This window comes from Myotis myotis, unplaced genomic scaffold, assembly GCF_014108235.1.
Source record: "Myotis myotis isolate mMyoMyo1 unplaced genomic scaffold, mMyoMyo1.p scaffold_m19_p_12, whole genome shotgun sequence".
NCBI lineage: Eukaryota > Metazoa > Chordata > Mammalia > Chiroptera > Vespertilionidae > Myotis > Myotis myotis.
The window spans coordinates 30,626,224-30,649,653 of NW_023416316.1; the positions used below are offsets into that span (position 1 = coordinate 30,626,224).

A 23,430-nucleotide genomic window follows, 5' to 3' on the forward strand; every position below is an offset into this window, starting at 1 on the left:
AAGATAATATCCATGTCATGAAACTCAAACTATTTGGGAAATACCATCAGAGATAACTATAGTTTAATAGGAACTAGGTGTGGCAGACAGGGAGGAACCTGGCAAGGTCTGTTCAATCAAAGCCCTTTCTGTGTCCTGTTGTTAAAGATGGCCCAGCAAAACACCTATCAAACATTTGCTTTTCCATCTCCATGTGAATTGCCTTCCTCCTCTGTGAAGTCCCAAAGCTCTACCTCCCTTTCTCCTTATCCTTAGCTCAAGATGGCACATAAAATAATGAGAGAAAGAAACGGAGTATTAGGCCTTGGGGGGCAAAGAGAAGGATGACACTTTTTAAAAAAAGTATGTTTTTATTGATTTCACTGAGAGAAAGGGAGTGGGAGGGAGAGATAGAAAAAGAGAATCATCAATCGGTTGCCTCCTGCATGCCTCTCACTGGGGATCGAGCCCACAACCCAAGCATGTGCCATAACCAGGAATTGAACCGTGATCTCCTGGTTCATGAATCGATATTCAACTACTGTGCCACACCGGCTGAGCAGCTGACTTTTTAAATAGATGGATCAGGGTAGCCCTCACTGAAGTGATACTGAATGGACCTCAAGGTAGTGAGGGGGCCAGGCCAGCCTTGGGAATTTTTGAGGAAAATGTTCTCCACTCCCATCCCTGTGTAAAGACCATGAGAGAAGGTGTATGTTCCAGGAGGAGTAAGGAAACCAGTGTGGCTGAAGGAATGGAGGTGCAGGGAGGGAAGTAAGAGATGAGGTCAGAGAGGCATTATCAGGGGTCTAGAACAGAGCATATGGGGCCTCGAAGGCTCAGTTATAGACGGTGGCTTTTACTGTGAATGAAGTGATGAATATTAATCAGCACCAAGGATGCTTAGGAATTTATTTCCTCCCAGTTAAGAAGCAGTCCTTAAATGAGAGGTGTCTGGGTAAATTCTCAAGTTCCCTTGCCTGAGTAGGACAACTCTGAGGGGTCACCAACACTGTCTCCAGAACTCCCCGACAGGACTGAACCGGAGGAATTACTCTCCATGGAGCACACGTTTGTGTGTAGGCTTTCTTTTTTTTCATGTCCCACTTGCCCAAAAATCTACCGGGTTTTCCTGGGAACACTACAATTACATTTACATGAATCTTTGTCTCACAGTCTGCTTCTGGGGAATCCAAGCTAAGAAAGAAAGCTACTAGAAAGTTCTAAGTGAGATGTGGCATCATTTATTCAAGAAATTGGTTGCTGAACCACTAACTGTTATCTACATATATATATAAAAGCCTAAGCAACCGCCTAACCATCCGGTAGCTATGACGCACACTGACCACTAGGAGGTAAACGCTCAATGCAGGAGCAGAAACCACAGGCATGGAAACATGAAACAGACTGATGAATATCAGAGGAAAGGGGGGGAGGGCGGGAAAAGATTAACCAAAGATCTTATATGCATACTAGAGGCCTAGTGCACAGATTTGGGCACCAGTGGGGTCCCTCAGCCTGGCCTGTGGGGATCAGGCCGAAATTGGCTCTCCGACATTCCCAGAGGGGTCCCAAATTGCGAAAGGGCACAGGCCAGGCCAAGGGACCCCACTGGTGCACGAATCTCATACAACCAGTCTTCATACATACTGGTTTCTTTGTTAAGAAATAGGCTCCTGCCCTAGCCGGTTTGGCTCAGTGGATAGTTTGGCCCACAGACTGAAGGGTCCCGATTTCAATTCTGGTCAAGAGCATGTACATGGTTTGTAGGCATGACGGTCAGCCTTGGTCAGGGGCCATGTGAGAGGCAATTAATTGAACTCTCTCTCTCTCTCTCACACATCGATATTTCTGTCTCTCCCCCTTCCTTCCACTCTTTCTAAAAATCAATGGAAAAATATCCTCAGGTGAGTAATAACAAAAAATAAAAAAATAAAATAGACTCCTTTCTTCCTTCAGCCATGGAAAGTTCTCCTTATTTTCCAAAATACCAACTCAAATGATGATTCCTTCTGCCTGAAATATTTTCCAGCTTCTTATAGCAGCATGTTTTTTGGGGCAGTGACTCTGTCAGAACATAATTTAAGAATCAATTATCTGCATTTTCTATTTCTATCTAGACTCAGCTCATTGAAAATAGACCTTGTTTTTTTTGGTAATTATTTCCCAAAGCACCTAACAGTGCTTTGCACTCAGTAAGGGTCAAATGCAATTTACTGAATTTCTGATAACTCCTTGGAAGTTTTTCTTCTCTTACTGGACCTAATGTCAACTTCATAAAAACCTCAGTTTAAATCTAAACAACATGTATCATAAATCTATTTAACATGATCGAATTTGTTGTTTTTTTTTTGTTTGTTTGTTTTTAAATATATTTTATTGATTTTTTACAGAGAGGAAGGGAGAGAGACAGAGAGTCAGAAACATCAATGAGAGAGAGACATCGATCAGCTGCCTCCTGCACATCCCCCACCAGGGATGTGCCCGCAACCCAGGTACATGCCCCTGACCGGAATCGAACCTGGGACCTTTCAGTCCACAGGCCGATGCTCTATCCACTGAGCCAAACCGGTTCCGGCAAATTTGTTGTTTTTTTATATGGATATTTAATTCCAACAGTTTTAATGCCTTGGTTAAAAAGGAGATGGTCAGGCAATTTGGGCTTAGAATAAACACATAGGGCCCTAGCTGGTTTGGCTCAGTGGACAGAGCACCGGCCTATGGACTGAAGGGTCCCAGTTCAATTCTGGTCAGGGGCACATGCCTGGGCTGTGGGCTTGATCCTCAGTAAGGGGGCATGCAGGAGGCAGCTGATGAATGATTCTCTCTCATCACTGATGTTTCTCCCTTTCCTTTCCTCTCTGAAATCAATAAATGTATATATCTTTATCTATATATCTATCCATAGATATAATTTTTTAAAATCGCCTTCCTTCTTAAAAAAAAAAAATAAAGAAACACATATGTTATAAAACTTCCTATGATACTTACTTTGGGGAAAGCACTGGAGGACTGACAAAAGACCGAAGTGCATCCTTTACCATGTCTTGCATGAGGTGAGTTCCAAAGACCTTTTTGTTATCCACCAAGAAAGTGGTCTTAAAACAAATGTTATATATTAGTAATACTGCCACAAACTTGACCTATTGCACTTATAGCTGCCATTACTGTGACATGAGCATAATTTTTAAAATACCATAAAGTAAAAAGAGATTAAAATATTGAAAGTTGGTGGAAAATTTTTATAATCACTGTCTCCATAAGATATTTATTAATCCCTATTTAAGGTGTATTTGCTGCACGAGAATAAAAGTCTTTCAAGTCAAAAGTAGTAATTGCGAATTGTTCAAATCATAGACTAGTCTACATATGTCAAATGAGCTAATATGTAGGAATGGGCTTCATAAACTGTGTAATAGTAAGTGGCTATACTTATTAAACTAGTCAATAATCTTTATCTCTAATGAATGCTTTGGAATATATACAACCGTTCCAAAATTGGATGAAACAATAGATTAAAAAGTACATTATTAAATTTAAAAGAAAATATTTAATAATAATTTGTATTTAATTTTCTCCCCTCAACCTCAGTGCACTTTAATATTTACTATATTGTACCTAACTTGCTTTCCTAACATCTGGGTTGTTTCCAGTTTTTGGTGATCATGAACCAAACAGTGTAAATATTCACATACAGGTTTCCAAAACATCAGATTCCACTTCTTTAGGGTAAACAAGTAGGAGTGGGATTTGTATATTTCATTTTATAAGAATGTGCCAATTGCTTTCCAAAGTATCTGAAGCACTTCACATTCCCATAAGCATTACATCCTTACAAGCAGTTGATATTCTGTTTTTCTTTCTTAAAAGATATTCTGAAAAGTGGATCGTAGTATTTCATTGCAGTTTAATTTGCATTTCAGTAATATTAATGATGTTAAATATTTTACCATATTGAAGCGTTCAAACATTTTGTTCATTTTAAAAACTGGACTGTTTCTTTATTGTTATGCTTACAGAGTTCTTTATATGTTCTAGATTCCAGTCCTTTGTCTGGCAGTATTTACAAATATTTTCTCCCACTCTGTAGAGGCTCTTTATTTTCTTACGTGTCTTCCACAGAATTACTAGACAGTTTTAAATTTATCAGTTTAAGGATTATGCTTTTAATGTCACATCTGAGCACTCTCTGCCTTCTCTAAAGTCACAGAGACTTCCTCATATCATTTTTTTTAAAAGTCCTATAGTTTCACATTTTACATTTAGGTTTATGATGTATTCTGAGTCAATTTTCCCCCCCATGTGCCTGTCCAATTTGCACCACCTGTTGTAAAAGACTACCATTTCTCTATTGATTTACCTTTGTGCTTGGTCAAAAATTTACCGTATTAATTTTATTTTCATTTTCATTCTAATTTAAGATTTCCTTTTTGATCCATGGGTTCTTTAGACATGTACTAATTTCCAAATATTTAGAGAATTTTCCAGTTATCTTTCTGTTACTGATTACTCATTTAATTCCAAAATAGAGTGCATATTTTATATCATTTTGTTTTAAAATTGAGGTTTATTTTATGGCATGGGTATGATCTTGATGAATATCTAACACTCTAAATCAATGCTTCTAATTAAAAAATGTAACATTAACTGTGGAATATCCTATAGAAAGAAGTATCTACCTTTTGTTCCATCAATCACATAATTTGATGTTTAAATAAGTATTTTCAATACTAAGTGGAACTTACTTGTAATAGAGATCTTGAAAGAACACAAGGTGATTGTTCACTAAACTCACAGAAAAAATCCTAAGAGAGAAACAGAGAAAAAGTAATGTCAATAATGGATTACATAAAAGCAGAAAAACATCTGCAGAGAGAGTGTAATTTTTACTAGAAATAATATCCTACCAGAGTTAGCTAAAGATGTTCTCTAAATTGTCTAATTGTACCAATAACATTTTGGATAATTTTAGAGCCTCAATTTTTTAAAACAAACTGACCAATAATAGTATTGTGTGGATACTCATATTAAATTTGTACACCATAAAAATAATAGTAATAATTTACTAACTAATGACAGAGGTTTACTTCCTACCTCACATAAATAAATACCAAGTAAGTAGGCCAATTGGATTGATCTTACCAAATGACTGTTCCTGACTCTAGGGGAAGACCAAAAGATATGCTCAGAAAACTATAGATGGGTTTATACACAGATAGGAAAAAAGATAAGAAAGACACTGAAGCCTGGCTGGCGTGGCTCAGTGCTTGAGCATCAACCTATGAACCAGGAAGCCACAGTTCAATTCCCGGTCAGGGCACATGCCTGGGTTTCAGGCTTGATCCCTAATGTGGGGTGTGCAGAAAGCAGCCAATTAATGGTTCTCTCTCATTACTGATGTTTCTTGCTCTCTCTCCCTCTCCCTTCCTCTCTGAAATCACATAATTTAAATACAAATATATATTTAAAACAACAACAGCACTGAAATGTTAACATCTGTAGGTTATAAGATAGTGGCTATTTATCATCTTCATATTTTTCTGCATTTTGCTGGGTCAAAGAATGTACATTTTTAAGATTGGAGAGAGATAGCCACCGGAGTACAGTAGAATGACTATTTCCCTTTATCAACATTAAAATGTTATTTTACTTATCAATCTAATTGTTGTAAATTTTTTATATTAAGTTTGAGTATTTTTTTTTTTTTTAAATATATTTTATTGATTTTTTACAGAGAGGAAGGTAGAGAGATAGAGAGTTAGAAACATCGATGAGAGAGAAACATCGATCAGCTGCCTCCTGCACATCTCCTACTGGGGATGTGCCCGCAACCCAGGTACATGCCCTTGACCGGAATCGAACCCGGGACCTTTCAGTCCGCAGGCCGACGCTCTATCCACTGAGCCAAACCAGTTAGGGCAAGTTTGAGTATTTTTAATGTTTATTGCTTTTTAAATGTGTGTGTTTATGTCCTATCCCAATTTTACATTTTGTTGCTTATCTTTATCTTACTGATATGTCCGCATTCTCTATAATCTGGCACTTTATCCTAATAACAGGCTTCTTATGCAGATCCAGCGGACCATTTGGTCCCTTATCCTTCCTCACTTTACTCTTGGCCTCTGCCACACGCCCCACTACCACTATTCTTCTGTCCTAAGCCTTCCAGGGATCCAGACTTTTCTCTGACTAGGCTTTTTCATGTCCAGTGCCAGCAGTTCCCCCAGCTCCATTCTATTATGGTATGTCATTATGCATTCACCCGTCTGACAAGGTAATCCATAATCTCCTGCCAGAATACAAATTCCAACATTTGCATTACACTCTCTTATTCCAATTCACATTGATCTTTTTCTAAAACCCTACAATTAATCTGGTGAACACAAATAAGTACCTATGTAACAATTAAGGATCAGAAAAGTAGATACAGAAGAGTACCCAAAAAATCTCTATTTATTATCCAGATAAGTCACTAACCAATCTAATGAAGTTACAATGAATTACAAAATGAATTGGCTTATTCCTGTAATCTTTTCTATCTTTAAGATTCATGATTCTTAAGGACAGACTATTATAAAGTAAACAAATACAAAGGGGAGTAATAAAGACATAATCAGTGAAAGTTTCACTAAGGAAAGAAGACTTACGCTGGGCTTTAATGACAAAGAATTAGTGGAAGGGAAAATAAAATTATTTTAAGACAGAACATAAACAAAAGCACAAATCTTCACTGACTATCAACTATGTCCCACAATTGCTGCTTAATTCTAGGAATGTAAGCTGGTTCATTTGTCCTCTCAGGAAACACAGGTACAGAAGAGGTCTGGAACCAATAAGGAAGACTCACAGAGGTATGACATGGAGCTAGGAATCATGTGTCTCAGCATGGAGGGGACAAATGCACATGTATGCGTAGTCACGCAAAAGAAATTAGTGTAGTTATGTCTAAATATCAAGAATATTATTTTGCATATTTTCTACTTACCTACGAAACATAAATATCACTACAACCTTACCATTAACAAAATTCCACCTCTGAGTGTTTTAATATTCCCAAAATAAAAGTATATTTTTCTGTATTTAAATCCATAAAAAAGATTAATCCAAAAACTGTTAACTTAAAAATGTACATACTCTTTTACCCAGCAACCTCACTGTTTAGGAATTTATCTTAAAGGGAAGATAGCACCTGATACAACGATTTACCTATACAGATATCTGCCACAATATTGTTTATAATAGTAAAACAATGAAAAAGACTTAAATGCAATTCAATATGAACAGATTGAAAACAAAACGAAACACCTGATATATGCTTACTGTGGAATGCCATGTAGCCATTAATATAGAAATATATGTATTTGTTGACATGAAAAGACAGAGATATTCACAATATAAAGATTAATAATTAATGAAGTTTACCAAACACCATGATACAATTTTTTATATGAAAAAATATTGGTGCACATGCACACTTAAAAGCTTTTGAAGACAGAATCCAGGGTTCAAACTCCCATTTCTAAAACTTGGATGAATTACCTAACTTCTCTAGACTTTAGTTCCTTAATTTCTAAAATGAATAGTTATATTCCAGAACAGAGATTTGTACTTACCAGGATACAATGTAAATTTGTTAAATTGACCACCTCACAGACAGTTTTTATTCTATCTATTAATCTTGCAAAATAGTTGACCATTTCTTCCTTTTTAATTATTTTTGCATATCGAGGGAAGGTAGGTGGAAGTAGCCTCTGGTTAACCAGAGGCTCAAAGCCCATCATAATTGGATGATCTAAAAAGAAAAAAAAATATTTCAATGTTTCTCAGAATTTTAAATCTCAAATACTACTAAAAGTAAAAAAGGCCAGTTTTAAAAACATCTCCAAACAAATTCTAATCACAACATTGTCTAGATTTTATATTTTACAATTAACATATCTATACACACATATTTTAAAATAGATAAGCATATTTAATAACCTAAAATTGTATTTCCTAACTACATGATGTTGGTAGTGGTGACAGAAAGGAGCTTCTACCTTCAAGCCAAGAATGGGATAAAATAGGGTTAATATAGTCCCTTTTTCTGACCACAGTAGTATGAAATCAGAAATGGAAAATCTACAAATATGTGGAAACTAAACAACAACACAGTTCTGAACAACTAATAGAAGAAATCAAAAGGAAATTAAAAATGTATCAAACCAAATGAAAACTGATACACAACATACCAAAACCGATGTGCTGCAAAAGTAGTTGTGACCGGGAAGTTTATAGCAATAAATGCAGATATTAAAAAATTATAAAGACTTCAAATAAACAATCTAACTTTATACCCCAAGGAACTAGAAAACAAATTAAGCCCAAAGTTAGAAGGAAGGAAATATAATGATTAGAATGTAAATAAATACAAGAGACCAAAATGCAACAGAAAATATTAACAAAACCAAGAACTGGTTTACCAGAAAGATAAACAAAATTGATAAACCTTTAGCTACACTCCTATATGTCTACTGACTGGGGAATTTAGCTTACATTTAAAGTAACTGTCAATAGGTATGGAAATGCCATTGTCATTTTGTCAATTGTTTCCTGGTTTTGTAATTTTTTGTAATTCCTTTATTCTCTTTTTCCTTCTCTTTCTCTCTTCATTATTTGATAATTTTCTGTAGTGCGTATGCTTTGATTCTGTTCTTTTTTTCCTGTATATCTATAGGTTTTTGCTTTGTGGTTACCATGAGGTTTGCATAAAATACATTTGTAATAGTCTAAATTGATAACTTCAAACACACAAAAGCTACCTCTGCCACATTTCATATCTGATGTCACAATTTGCATCCCCCCTTTAAAAAAAAATTTTATTGATTTCAGAGAGGAAGGAAGAGGGAGGGAGGGAGAGAGAGAGAAACATCAATGATAAAAGATCAGCTGCCTCCTGCACGCCCCCTGCTGGGAATTGAGCCCACAAACCAGGCATGTGCCTTGATAAGAATTGAACCCGGGACCCTTCAGTCCAGAGGCTAACGCTGTATCCCCTGAGCAAAACCAGCGAGGGCACAATCTGCATCTTTTATATTGTACATCCATTAACAAAGTATTTTAAATACTTTTTATCTTTTAACCTTCAGACAAAAATTTTAAGTGATTTACCCACCACCATTACAACATTAGAGTATTCTGAACGAAACTAGTTGGCCCTTGGTATCTACAGGTTTTACATCCATGGATTCAACCAACCACAGATCAAAAACAGTATTCAATCCACACCTGGGAGTCTGCAAATGCAGAAGGTTGACTGTATGCATTGTTCTACGCTATTTTATATGTGCATCCGTAGAGGATCCTGGAACCAATCCCTTGCTGATACAGAGGGATGGCTGTGTATATTTACTTTTAACAGTTTTATACTTTTCTGTTTTCAGCCCAGCCCAAGCTCCCTCTCAAACTTCTGTGATTGTCCATACCTCCTCTTCAGGTCTTAGAAATAGCTGAGATTGTGCCAACACCCATGAGTGTCCCAAAGTCAGCACCTACATGTAGGCTAATTAGAAGCTAAATCCTCAGGTAGCAGCTGGGGAAGTATATAGTTAAGCCCCTTTCCAGGCAGAAACTGGGAGATGGACATTTTTGCTCAATTCTTCTGGGTGTATACCCATGGAGGAAGGGTGCTCCCACACCTGCTAACAACTGTTTCTTTGTTTTATAGGCCAGTGGGGCTCCTGAATGCAAGTGCAGTTGGTTAGTCGGGCCAGGTGATCGGGGCTCATCCAATGACTGACAGCTGCAAAAGCTTGAGCACCAGTTGTGTGCAAGCTCCTTCCTGGGAGATACTGGTAACCGGGTTTTATTACTGCAACAAGTTGAAGTGAGAAGTTGGGAAAGGTGCCTGCTGGTTTTCCCAGTCTCAGGAAGATCTGATCCAGCCCCTAGATGCCTGCTAAACTGGAAGCCTGATCCTCAGGCAGCAGCTCTTACAGCATGCAATACAGTATGCAGGAGAACAGGGAGGAAACCTCTGTTTCTAGACAGCTTTTAAACTAGTTCACATGTCATTTGCATAATTATCATCCTCATTTTCTGAGGTACCTGGTATATAAAAATGAGGCTCTTGAGTGAATCCACAGTACAAACTGGTCTGTTCTTGACTTTGCTTATCAGTGGCTAAGAATTCAGTTATTTGGGGTCAGCTAGATCAATGTCCTCTGTTTCCCAGCTTCTAAAATTTTGTTGCTATTTTCTCCTTTCCCTGTTTATTCCTCTTTATTGAATATGCCTGGTTGAGTCAGGGAAGACTTTGTAATGGAGGTGATGATCTCTTAAAGAAGTGAAGGGGAGAGGTGACTAAGAACAATGTATTGCTGACATCACAGCATGGTCACCAGACAGGGTAAATACTCAGAGCACAAACAGTAAGATATAGTACTGTTTTTTTTCTAGAAAAAAATTTAAAAGAAGGGAGCATACTTTATAAGTCTATGGAGCAAAAACATTCCAAGGCCCAGAGAGATTTAATTAAATAAAATTTTAGCCAATGTCCATACTACCCATAGCAATCTGAATGGGAAAGAATGAAAAAAGAGTAGGAGCAAAAACAGATAGTTACCTCCTTTTGTAGTATCATTCTGGGCCTGGATGCCATGATGCAATGAATTATGAATGGCAGAAAGAAGATCTGCTGCTTGAACCATCAATTTTTGAGCTTCTGCAACAGCACTGGTCTAGCAAATAAATCACCAAAAACATTCTTACATATTCTTTCACTGAAAGATATACATTGGATAGGAAAATCCTATAAACAATAATGAAATCAAGTGCTTGTTGTAATGACATTGGTTTTCATGAACTATTCACTTAATACAGAATGTCCAGATCCTGTCAGGATAGAAATTATTTTTTTTTTTATAATTTTGTAGGAGCCATTAAAAAACAATAGAAAACATTTCTGGTTTATTCTATTAATATTTCGTTTAAAAAAGAGAGATGCAGCCAACTGGAAAATTACAATGTTTCTACTTTGTCATTCATTAAGGTGAAATAAAAAAACACACACAGAAAAAAATAGCATTGCAAAAGTTAGGACACTGGTAAAGGTTGGCCCTTTACTCACCACTTATTAACTATTCACTAACTTGCCTGTAATTGAGATACACACACACACACACACACACACACAAAATCACCATCTAGGGCTTACTTTGGGGTCTACACAAATCTAACAGCTATTTCCTGAATGAAAGAGGACATCCTAAAATTCTCATTTTTACTTTCTCCTTTCAACTCACAAAATATGACTATTTTTATATCAATAATAGATATGCATATGTTATGGAGCAAAATGTAAAATTCATGTGACTTTTTGAGAAAATCATCAGGGCTAGTCTGGTGTAAATATACTGAATGTTCAGTGCTGTACACGTGCAATAGGGGCATATCAATGGAATAGTCTCAGAACTACTTCAATAAAGCATTCTATCAAAACAAAGCAAAAAAAACCCACAAAAACCACATACCAGTAAATAGACAGATGATAGTAAATCCCCTTACCTCTTTCTTAGTAAAGGCTATAAGCACAGTCAGTAACACTCGAGTAAATTTCATCCTGCTGAATACTGCTAAACACTGTTGGTGCTAAAAAATATATATATAAGAAAGAACTAGAAGTTAAAAGATGCAAAGTCTGTTAAAAGAATTTCATTTTAAAATATGATATTTTAAGTCCTAAATCTCAGTGTTAATAACTTACTACATTACAAAAACGTTCACTCAGTCTTTAAATGCCTGAAAGTCGGAGCTGCAGGAAACATAGCAAAGCTTACTCTATTGAAATAGAAAGCTTCTGTATCAACAGGACTGATTTTTCCCTAAGACAAAAGTTACACTATCATCTCAAAACTGATTTAATCATAAATTAAAAATGACTGTGAAAAAACTAAGCAGAGTCAGAAAATTTAGGACCTTAACAAAGGTTTGGCAACTTTTGATTCTGTGCAAGTTCTTGGGTTTTGCCAGGTTTTGATGTGTCATCTGTAAAGTCATTTTTTCTTCCTACCTCATAGGAATACTGAAGATTCAGCTTTGAAATCATGTATTTGAAAGAACTGTATTATCATTCTATCAAAATAAACACAAGGGAAATAAAATCTCTTGCAATGTCTAATTTGTAAAGAAATACCTTAAAAAGGGCTTCCACAATTATAACAGTTCATAAAACTATAATACTAAGAGGCTGACTTCTCTGATATTATCTACCAGAAAATAAGTTCAATTACTTCTAGTTCAACTTCTGGATCTCTTTCTTCTCCTTGTCGACTTCGAGTACTCTAAAATTTTAAGAAAGGTGAATTAAAACAAACACAGGCCTATAGAAGCATTAAATTATAAATATACAAGGTAAAGCACTAAATTAGTTTACTGTAAGAATTTATTTTTTAAAAAAATATTTGAGAGGGAAAAGAAGCTGTTTTTAGTATTTATTTCCTCCTATTAATACTATATTTAAAAATTTAGTTTTACAAAGATCATACAAAAGAGTAAGGTATTAAAAGCAGCAAAAGCAAAACAGTAAAACAATATAAGTAAAAGCACATGGTACTTCTTTCTTTTAAAAAATCTATTCTTTGAAATTCTAGATGCTTTCAAAACTAACCCTGCTGGGGAAAAAGTAAGCTTTATAAAATCACATCATAAAAATAAATACCGATCTGTTCTGCACTAAATGCAAGCCATCTTATTAATACATGAGTAATATATGGTTAACTGTTTTGACAAAATTCTAGGAAGATCTCATAAAAGAGCTGGTTTCTAGCATGTCCTAGTGAGACTCAGACAGGTTATTAAACTCCTTTGAACTGTATTTTCTAAATGTGGGGCACTGTGTGCATTTTATTGTCTAATTCAATAAATAATTGTGAATATCAAAACAATGTAAAACTGCTTTGATAACTATGCTGTGTTATACAAGTGTAAAAAAAACAGTAGAAATATTAACCTTTCCCTTGTTTAATCTCTATAGAACCATGACATCAGGGTCATTTGGCCGAAGTATGCCATTCATAGAAGATATTTACCAGATTTGGGATACCATCATTTACTTAGCTTTTCCTCTGTGTTGTAGATACTCTCCTAGCTATTAAAGGTACAAAGATGAAGACAGTCCTTATGTTGGAGGAATTTCCAATTCTACAATATGTACTACTCTTAAAATAGCATACAAAAATTCTAAAAAATTGGCCCAAAATTGAAAAATTGAGAGGGTTTATTTTTCAATACTTGAAAGTGACATTAACTTATCAGAAGCTTCTGTAATAGCCTTCAAACTCATTACCAAAAGGCACAGCATATACAAAGGAAGTTGATGGTCCTATCTACATCAGTTATTTGTACTTAAAGTTAACCTGACATTTAGAAAAAGAAAAAAATCCTACACCAAAGAGAGAAGAAAAAAAAAAAATACATATATACCTTTACTCTTCTTTGCATATCATCCTCCACATCTTTTAGCATGCCTAGAGAGAGAGACAATGAGGTTAAAAAAAATACAAGCAATAAACTTGTGAATTATCTTTATAGATGGTGTTACCTGTAACTCGAAGATCTGTCACACTGTTAGCCATTTTAAATCCGTAAGTCATTGACTGAAAGTCTTCCTATACAAAAAAAGGAATAATTAGGTCCCTGAGTAGTAGCAAAACCTTTCCTTATATTTATCTTTAAAAAAATTACTATTTGTTAGTAAGAGAACATAATGGAATATCAGCCTGCTTGTCTTAATATTGCTATCAAACATCCAAGCTTTCCTTATCCTTGCATCCTTAAAAATCCATATTCTAAGGCTCCCCGTGTCCTTAATTTCAACTACTTATCCTTAGGCAATTTAAATATACTTGCATTTAATAGGTTCATTTACAAAATAAGGCTAATGCTTATGATAGTATTACAAGGCTATTCCCGTTTACAAAGTATTCTCAAATTCACAGGTGAACAGTAAATATGTAGTAATTACTGGTTGATTTTAAGATTGTAAGATTTACATAAGATTCTTACTTCAAAAGCCTGTTTCACTGTTAGTATAACAAAGGTTAAGCCTTACTCAAAGGATAGCAAAACCGCATTCCTACTTTAGCCCCATTCCAAAGAAAAATTATTCACACATGGATTCCTACCCCCAGAATAATTTAAAACACTACTGAGACATTAACAAATTAAGTGGCTTGCTGACTCGCATTGAAGACTATGAATTTACTATCATCTGGATTATTTAACAAATCAGAAGCTCTATTTAAGGAGTGTTTCTGTCACATTACAATTCTTATAAAAATGTATATAAAAGCCTAATATAATGCACTTAATAGGTATTTACAGCAGGGGCCAGAACTATAGCAAAATTTCTGAATTCTTAACAAAAGCAACAGAGATCATGCAATTCATGGTCAGGTATTACTATCTTACAGAAAAAAAACATACATTATGCCCCTGGTCTCAAAGAACTCAGAGGTGTTATATCACTCAGAGGATGCAATACTTTGAACATCAAATAGGATTCTCAAAGTTTATGTGTATGAAACAATGAACTCTCCTAATGTTTATCACATTACTATAGCACCTCCATCTATCCAGTTACTCCGCTGAAAACCTGCACTTCAACCTTCTATAACTGTCTGCAGACAGGTCCCCACCTTCCCATACTTATCCCTGCTATAATTTGCCACCAGAAGTCAAAGGGATTGTTTTAAAAATAAGTCATTTTACAGCACTTTCTACTCAAAACCTAGTTTCCTTCCTCATAGGAAAATCCAAAAGCCCAGCATGGCCTCTAAAACCCTCCACCATGTGGCTCTGGTCTCCCTCTCCAACCTCATTTCCTACCCACCACTCTTCTCCATGTCCACTGTACTGCAACCACACAGGCATGCTTGTGTACTTCAGACATATTGAACACATCCTCTTCTCAGGACCTTTGTACTTACTGAGCCCCCCCTCAAAGTTATTTTCTTCAAAAGATTTACAAAGCTCCATCCCTACTGTTCCAATGTCAATTCCTCATACAGAGGTTTCCCCTGTGCATTCTCCCTAAAACAGTACCCTCTACCACTTTCTATCCCCTTCCCCTGCTTGGCTTTTCCTAAAATTAATCACCACTTGACATTGTATATGTACTAGAGGCCTGGTGCACAAAATTCATGCACTCAGGGTGTGGGAATGGGGTCCCTCAGCCCGGTCTGCACCCTCCTGTGCCCTCTCATAGTCCGGGAGCCCTGTGATGGATTGCCCCCAGAGGGAGGCTCCGCCCACCCGCTGGTCAGTGGCTTGGGGGGCCTCCCTCTTTGGGGTGATCGTGGAGCCCCCTGATTGATCAATTGCCCCGCCGGCTGGTGGCCTGGGCCTCCCTCTGCATGGCGATCATGGGGTGATGGGTAGGCCCCCAACCAATCGCATCGCACCCACCTTGGCTGGCCTGACGCCAGTGGGTGTCAGCGTGGTCATCTGGATGGTCATTTCACTGTTTGGCTGTTCGATTGATTTGCATATTACGCTTTTATTATTACAGATTATTATTACAGATTTGCTTATCCAACAGAATGCCTAATTCATGAGATCAGGCTTTGCTTTATTTACTACTTTATTCCAGGACTTAAGAATAGTGTTTGGCTCAGAGTACTGTTCAAAATATATTCGTTGAATGAATGATAACTTACTGTAGGGCAGGGGCTATAAGTGTAAACAGCTGGTAACTTTCCTGAGTATATCAGGCTGGTTACAAAATACCTTGGAGAATAGTGGAGACCGTAGCAAACCAGGGAACACACACCTCATCTAAAGGAAGTCAGCCACTAGTTACCCTATTGTGGCCATGAATTAATGCAGGACTAGTGTGGTAGGATCTCCTAATTTTTCAAAGCAAAAACCTAATTTAATGTACAATTTTCCAATTTTTTTTTAAAAATATATTTTATTGATTTTTTTACAGAGAGGAAGGGAGAGAGATAGAGAGTTAGAAACATCGATGAGAGAGAATCATCGATCAGCCGCCTCCTGCACATCTCCTACCGGGGATGTGCCCACAACCCAGGTACATGCCCTTGACCAGAATCGAACCTGGGACCTCCCAGTCTGCAGGCCGACGCTCTATCTACTGAGCCAAACCGGTTTCGGCAATTTTCCAATTTTTAAATGTTACCAATTTTTCAAAAATTAAGTAGGCCAACATTGCTAAGACAAAAAAATACAAAACACCTGTAAGCCCTCTCAGTGAACTGTTAAGTTTACCTAGAGGAGTCTAAGGAAAAGCATTTTCTAGGAGAATATCTCAGGTCTGTGTAATAAATATAAGCCTCAATTATAAGAACTTAACCTAAGTCACTGGAGGGCTGAGGCAGAGGATGCTGCTAAAGATGCTGCCATTAAAGATCACTCTAAAAATTTTGTGGATTTGAGAACAAAAATCAAAGTGAAACCAATACTAAATACAATCCAACAGTCCAAGCAGGAGCTAACGGTGATTTGGATTAAGGTTATAACTAAGAGTGGGTTGGTTGAAATCAGTATATATCTAAAAGGTAAAGCCAACATGATGTGCCAATGAAATGAATATGGGGTAGGAGGAAACCTGTACAATCAAGAATCGTTTTCGGTCTGAGCAACTAGCAAATGATAGTACCAATTACTGAAATGGGCACATTTAGGGAGGAGCAGGATTAAATGCAGAAATGGAATACAATTTTATTTATATTATGTTTGCAATTTCTTTGGTCAACCAAATGAAGATTTCAGGAAGCTACTTGCTTAAGTCTGGAAGTCAGGGGAGAAATCAGAACTAGAGATATTAATTTGGGGTTCAGCATCATAATGTTGGTATAAAAAGCCACAAGAACTAGAGGAAAGCAACTGAAGAAGTTATAGTGAAGAGAAAAAGCCTAGGAGTATTCCAGCAGTTGGAAGAACAAGCACAGGAAATGGACTCAGTGAGGAAGATAGAAATCTAAGATACTGAAGTATCAGGAGGATGAGGAGAAGAAAGTACTTCAAAAAGTAGTCAACTGGGTCAAATGATGCTGACAGGTTGAAGAGGGAGGGGTGAGAACAATGGATTTAGCAAAATGGATATCATTAAGGACCTTGTTAACACTAATTTCTGTGTAGTGGTAGAAAAGAATGTCCTGTTGGACAATGTCCAAATGAGTGAGAAGAGACTGAAAGAGAAAGTAAAATAAGTAAATATTAACAGCTCATTCAAGGAGTTTTTTGTATAGGGTAGCAGAGAAATGCAATTATAAATAAAAGGAGCCCTGGGGTCAAGGGAACTGGTGTTTTGTTATTTATTTATTTATTTATTCATTCATTCATTCCTTTGTCCGTCCGTCCACCCATCCATCCATCCATCCTCACCAAAGGATATGTTCTTACTGATTTTATAGAGGAAGCAAAGAGAAAGGGAGAAACATCAATGTGAGAGAAAACGTCAATTGGTTGCCTCTCGAATGCACTCTGACCAGGGAATTTAACCCGCAACCTAGGTATGTACCTTGACCAGGAACTGAATCTGTAACCTTTTGATGAACAGGACAACACTCCAACAAACTGAACCACCCGGCCAGGACTGATGTCCTGTTTTAAATTAAGTGATAGTAAAACATGTTTATATGCCAATTAGTAGTGAAGGAAACACTACTAATGCGATACAAAGAGAGGATTAATAACTGCAGTAGGCAAGAGGGAAAAGAATCTAGAATGCTAGTGGAGGGGCTGAGCTTCTAGCCGTGGGCAAACTACGGCCCTCGGCCGGATCTGGCCCGTTTGAAATGAATAAAACTATTGAAAAAAAAAGACCGTACCCTTTTATGTAATGATGTTTACTTTGAATTTATATTAGTTCACACAAACACTCCATCCATGCTTTTGTTCCAGCCCTCCGGTCCAGTTTAAGAACCCATTGTGGCCCTCGAGTCAAAAAGTTTGCCCACCCCTGGCTTAGACTGTCACAGGTATACTTTCAATTTCAACAAGATAGAAGGCAGAGTATATGGGAATCAACACAGGTTAGCACTTGTGATAGTGAGAGATGGGGTACTTCTAATTCCACCGGATTCCAACTAATATTTCACTACAGTACAAAGCAAGCTGATAGAGAAGGGTTGGCATTAGAGGTCTGAGAGGAAATGATGTGGAAAAGTCACCTTGGAGACTGGAAAAGCAAGTTCACTATACAAGTATTATGGGGTAGGGCTGTCGCTAGTGTTAAGGGCCCATCTGAGATTTGCAGTCCTAAAATAAAAGTGAGAACTAGACACACAGATATGGATTTTCTCAAGCAGTTTTCTGCTGTTTGGGTACAAGTAGCAAGCAGGCAGATGGTTGGGGTTTTACCAGATAAGTGACACATTATGATGAAATGAGAGCACTGGATCAGGAAAATGAGGACACAAGGAAAGTAACAGAAAAATAAAGCAAAAGCAAACAAACTGAAGATCTCTAGTATAGAACTGAAGGATAGTGGGAGCAGGGAAATCAGAGTAAATAGAGTAAGTGGAAGCAATCAAGATTTTTGGAGGTGAGATTAGTAGGAGTGGACCACACCATTATTAGTCAAACTGGTATTCTGTTCAGAGTAGAAGAGGATGCTATTAATAATCACACCAGAACAAAAAGGTGTCAAGTAGGACTGTTCCATGCTAACCAATACCTACGGACACCAGCTGTAACAGAAGAATGTGCTGAGGAAGGGCAGAGAAAAAACTAAAATCTGGGCAAGTCAGGAGAATGGGATCCAACTTTAAAGATAAGAAGGACTGCCTTAGCTGGTTTGGCTCAGCAGTTAGAGCGTGTTGGCCCGAGGACTAAAGGGTCCTGGGTTCGATACTAATGAAGAGCACATACCTCATTTGCAGGCTCAATCCCTGGCCCTGGTCAGGGCACATGTGGGAGGCAACCAGTCGATGCATTGATGTTTCTCTCTTTCTCTCCCCCACTCCCTTCCACTGTCTCTAAAAGTCAATGGGGAAAAAATATCTTCGTGTGAGGATTAACAACAACAAAAAGATAAGCAGGACTTTGCCCTAAAAAGCTAAGTAAAAGAGAAAAGGCATAAGGAGAACCAGAGGGAAATGTTACTATGGCGAAGGTTCAAAGATATGCAGAGTCGCTGGCTTTAAAGATGGAAATGCAGGAGGCTTCTAGAAGTGGCAAAAGGCAAGAAAGCAGAGCATTCGCTAGAGCCTCTGGAAAGGACCCAGCCCTCCAGTACCTTGATTTTGGCCCCGTGAAACTTGTGTGACACTTGTGCCCTCCAGACTCTTCCTCTACAACCATGCCTATCAAACCCAACATGTCTCAGATTGAGAAATTTGATAGGCTGAAATTGAAGACAGAAACACAAGAGAAAAATCCACTGCCTTCAAATGAAACCATTCGACAGCGGAAGCCAGCAGGCAAATCATAATGAGACACAAACTGCCAATACTATGCACAAACCACCAATATGCACTGTATATTCCACAAGCACTGCCTTCTGATTTTTCTTATTTTAGCTGTTTAAGTTTGTAAGATGCAAAGAGCTTGGATCAGTTTAAATGACTCCTGCCCCTTTTCACATCAAAGAACTACTGACAGTGAAGGCTGCACCTGCCTCTCCCATCTGTCTGTCTGGCAGGCAGGGAAGGAAAAGAACTTGCATATTGGTGAAGGAAGAAGCTGGGTGGGACGACAGTGAAATCTAGAGTAAAAACCAAGCTGGTCCAAGGTGTCCTACAGTCTGTAAAATGCAGTTTAATCAGAGTGCCTTTTTTTGTTGTTGTTAGAATGACTTTAATCATTGGAATGAACAATTTAAAAAATATGGAAATAAAGTTTTAAAACTTGAAAGAAAGAGAGAAAGAGAAAGAGGGGGGGAGAGAGAGAGACAGAGAGAGAGCGTAAGAGCCAGAAGGCACATCCTGTGCACTAGCATGAAATAATGGAAGAGAATAATATTAGGATCAGCTGAACAATAATATGCCAGGGGGAGAAAAACAAAAATGAGAAAGAAAATGTAGGCATACACTAGTTTGGCTCATCTGTCATTAATATTTAAATAATCACAATAATGTCAGCAATAAATAATGGTTTAACCAAAAATTGAATTCCTATTTAGGGTAGGGGAGAGGGTAATGTAAAAATGCTAAGTACCTGCCAAAGATGTACTGATATATCACTGCTAAAAACTGTTAAGTCCTTAAATCCAGAAATTAGAATATAAGCCTATTATCCAGAAATATGGAAATAAGTTGTAGGAAAAAGCTAAAAGAATATAATGACAGAATGGATAAGAAGAGCAGAGAACTGTAATTTCTCACTATAAGACTTGTGGGCTATTTGACTATGTGCAAGTATTATTACTTTTATTAAAACACAAACCCCAAGGAAAATTTTTGAATAGCAAAACTGAATATGACCGAATTACCTACTTTTAAGAGGGTCAAGTAGAGAATGAACTAGAGAGAAAGATCAGGCCAGAAAGAAGAGTTCTGCCTAAACCTAAAGCTAACAAAGGCATGAACGAAAGCAGGAACAAAGAAAAACAGAGCCCAGATTCAAGGTATCTGCAAGGTAAAAAAAACCTGGATACAGAAGGTTAAAAATTTTTTTTGTAATCAAAGATAACATTCTAGAAACCATTTTGCAAGATACAGAATGCAAGAGGAAAAGCGGTCTAATTGGGGGGGGGAGGCGATTATGGTTCCCATTTTGAATGTGTGAGCAAGATATTAAGAAAGAAACATTTTTACACAGCTTGAAAATGTATGCAGTTCAGGAGTTAAAATAAAACAGAGACATAATCTGAGAACAAAATACACCAGCGCTTAAGAACTTCAGAAACATTATTTCAAACAAAAAAATGATTATGTCATTCTTATTTATTCATTACCAAATCTCTTTTTAAAAAAATTAACTTTATTGCTGAAAGTATTACAGATGTCCCCTCGTTTTTCTGTCCATTGCCATATCTCTTAAGGACTTTTACTGAGCAATCTTTTTTTATTCCTAATTATAAAACTGAGACAAATTTATCTGGAAAATCGGTCAAGTTTGGAGGGAAACAATGACCATTCATATCATACATACACAGTATGTGAGTGCCTGTTTTCCCATTCTCATCAACATGGAGTATTATAAAAAATCTTGTAATCTTTGCCAATAATGGGTTAAAAATGATATACTTATAATTTGTATTTCTCTTAAGTAAGTTTAAGCATCTTATGTATAAAGGCCATTTTACTTTGTGAACTATCTTCTGATTTTTAAAAACTTTTTAACACTTAAAACATTTCATCTATCTGCAATTTATTTTGATGTTGTTAACCACCTTCCCCCTAACCCCACCTGTATGTTAAATCCTAAACCCCAATGTGATGGTATTATGATGTGGGGCCTTTGGGATTAATGTCATTCATCATAAGAAGGACCCATGAGAGCTCCCTCTCCTCTTCTACCATGTGTGGACACAGTGTAAAATAAAGATGCAGGCACTCACCAGACGCTGATCTTAGATGATTTAGCCTCCAGAACAGTGAGAAATAAATTGCTGTTGTTTAAAAGCCAACTAGTCTATGGTATTGTTATAGCAGCCCAAAATGACTAAGGCAGATGTAAAATGGTAAGTTAATTTTCAAGGTTGCTAATCAATTGTTCCAGTACCATTTTTCAAATGAATCATTTCTCTGCCCCACTGACTTTTGATATCCTTTGAGAATGTAACTACTTAAAATAATTTGTATTTCTCTTCTCACTTATTAACTTAAACTAATCTTTTAAGTAATTCTACCCAATGGATTAGATTTTCCATAATTATACCCATGTCAATTCAAATATGTAGCTAAATAAACAATGAATATATAAAAGTTGACAGTTATTTCATAGACAACACACAAGCCATACATTTAAAGTGGACAATCATGTTAGGTATATACTTATTCTCACATACATAACATTATTTAGAAAAGCTTTACATACTATACCAGGGGTGGGCAAACTTTTTGACTCGAGGACCACAATGGGTTCTTAAACTAGACTGGAGGGCCGGAACAAAAGCATGGATGGAGTGTTTGTGTGAACTAATATAAATTCAAAGTAAACATCATTACATAAAAGGGTACGGTCTTTTTTTTTTTTTAGTTTTATTCATTTCAAACGGGCCGAATCCAGCCCACGGGCCGTAGTTTGCCCACAGCTGTACTATACACTGGACTACTGTAGGAGTCTAAGATACTTATTTTGGATCAACAACAATGTTAAAAAGAAACTTACCAGTTTCAACAAAGGGAAAAATTAAATAATCATCTATATAATAAAAGCCTAAGTGACCATTACAGCAAAATGACCAGAACGACCAGTCACTAGGATGTGCACTGACCACCAGGGGGCAAACGCTTAACACAGGAGCTGCCCCCTGGTGGTTAGTGCGCTCCACATGGGGAGCGCTGCTCAGCCAGAAGCCAGGCTCACGGCTGGCGACCGCAGCCTCTCCTGCCTCTGCAGCAGCGCTAAGGAGCAGCGAGCCAAGTGGTGAGGAGCAGCGATTAGGCAGGCGGTAAGGAGGGCCCCGGACTGTGAGAGGGATGTCCAACTGCTGGCTTACGCCCGCTCCCCATGGGGATTAGGCCTAAGCCAGCAGGCAGACATCCCCTGAGGGGTCCCGGACTACGAGAGGGCACAGGCCAGGCCGAGAGACACTCCTCCCCGCCGTGCACAAATTTCATGTGCTGAGCCTCTAGTTTACCAATAATCTCAAATGCTATCACATTTTCCCTTAAAATTATCAGCATCTGAAACCTTATTTTCTATAAGGAGAAAAATATAACCTCAGAACACTTTCCCAGGGCAAGGTGCCTAGTACTAACTTTAAGAAAATGTTTATACTCTAAAACAGCGATTTTCAACCAATGTGCCAAAATAATTTTTAATTCATGCAATACCTGATTATTTAGTCAGGGGCACTGACCTCTTTTCCCTTAGACTGTCAAATAAAAAAGATAACAGCCAACACAACAATAGCCGTCTGGTGTGAATGACTCAAAATTATACCTTTATTTTGGTCAGATGGGCAGAAAAATTATATTTTTTGGTGTGCTGCAGAATTAGTTCATGTGTGCCACAAGATGAAAAAGATGGAAAATCGCTGCCCTAAAATATTCCTCATATTTTTGTTTTCTTTAGTTCTCTCTCATCTGAAGACTGAAAGTAAAGCACTCTTAAATTATAGTTTATAAGAAACTTGAGGGCAGAGGTTGGCTCTTTTATTTTCTTTGTGAATCTCTGCAATAGCCCGAACAAAGTACTCTGCACATAATCGATACTCAATGAATGGTACTGATAGAAAGAACATACCCTAGGATGAAAGTCCTTTCTTAGAACTGGATAATTTTAGCCAATATATATGTAAATAGCAATAGCAATAGTTTTAAAAATTGTTTTTATCTA

General features: G+C 37.2%; 2 protein-coding genes across 14 annotated transcripts in view; one reads left to right on the top strand and one right to left on the bottom strand.

Annotated features, from left to right (window-relative positions):
- Positions 1 to 23,430, bottom strand: part of NAA35 (N-alpha-acetyltransferase 35, NatC auxiliary subunit) — a 48,345-nt gene that overhangs the window by 12,534 nt on the left and 12,381 nt on the right. For 11 of the 13 annotated variants that reach the window (XM_036330645.1, XM_036330642.1, XM_036330644.1 and 8 more), the window contains 8 exons: positions 13,559 to 13,625; positions 13,441 to 13,484; positions 12,249 to 12,299; positions 11,524 to 11,607; positions 10,583 to 10,697; positions 7,593 to 7,771; positions 4,725 to 4,784; positions 2,971 to 3,077 (listed from right to left, as the gene is read on the bottom strand). In XM_036330645.1, the coding sequence (XP_036186538.1) occupies positions 2,971 to 3,077; positions 4,725 to 4,784; positions 7,593 to 7,771; positions 10,583 to 10,697; positions 11,524 to 11,607; positions 12,249 to 12,299; positions 13,441 to 13,484; positions 13,559 to 13,625 (707 nt within the window). The remainder of the gene's footprint in view (positions 1 to 2,970; positions 3,078 to 4,724; positions 4,785 to 7,592; positions 7,772 to 10,582; positions 10,698 to 11,523; positions 11,608 to 12,248; positions 12,300 to 13,440; positions 13,485 to 13,558; positions 13,626 to 23,430) is intronic. The other 2 variants (XM_036330653.1, XM_036330651.1) reach the window with 1 other exon arrangement.
- LOC118667414 (thymosin beta-4-like) lies at positions 19,256 to 19,552 on the top strand. The gene has a single exon (XM_036330658.1). The coding sequence runs from the start codon at positions 19,283 to 19,285 to the stop codon at positions 19,412 to 19,414; it is 132 nt and encodes a 43-aa protein (XP_036186551.1). The 5' UTR covers positions 19,256 to 19,282; the 3' UTR covers positions 19,415 to 19,552.

Excerpts from the sequence above, each read along its gene's own strand:
- LOC118667414 (XM_036330658.1), top strand. The coding sequence starts at position 19,283 with ATGCCTATCAAACCCAACATGTCTCAGATTGAGAAATTTGATAGGCTG.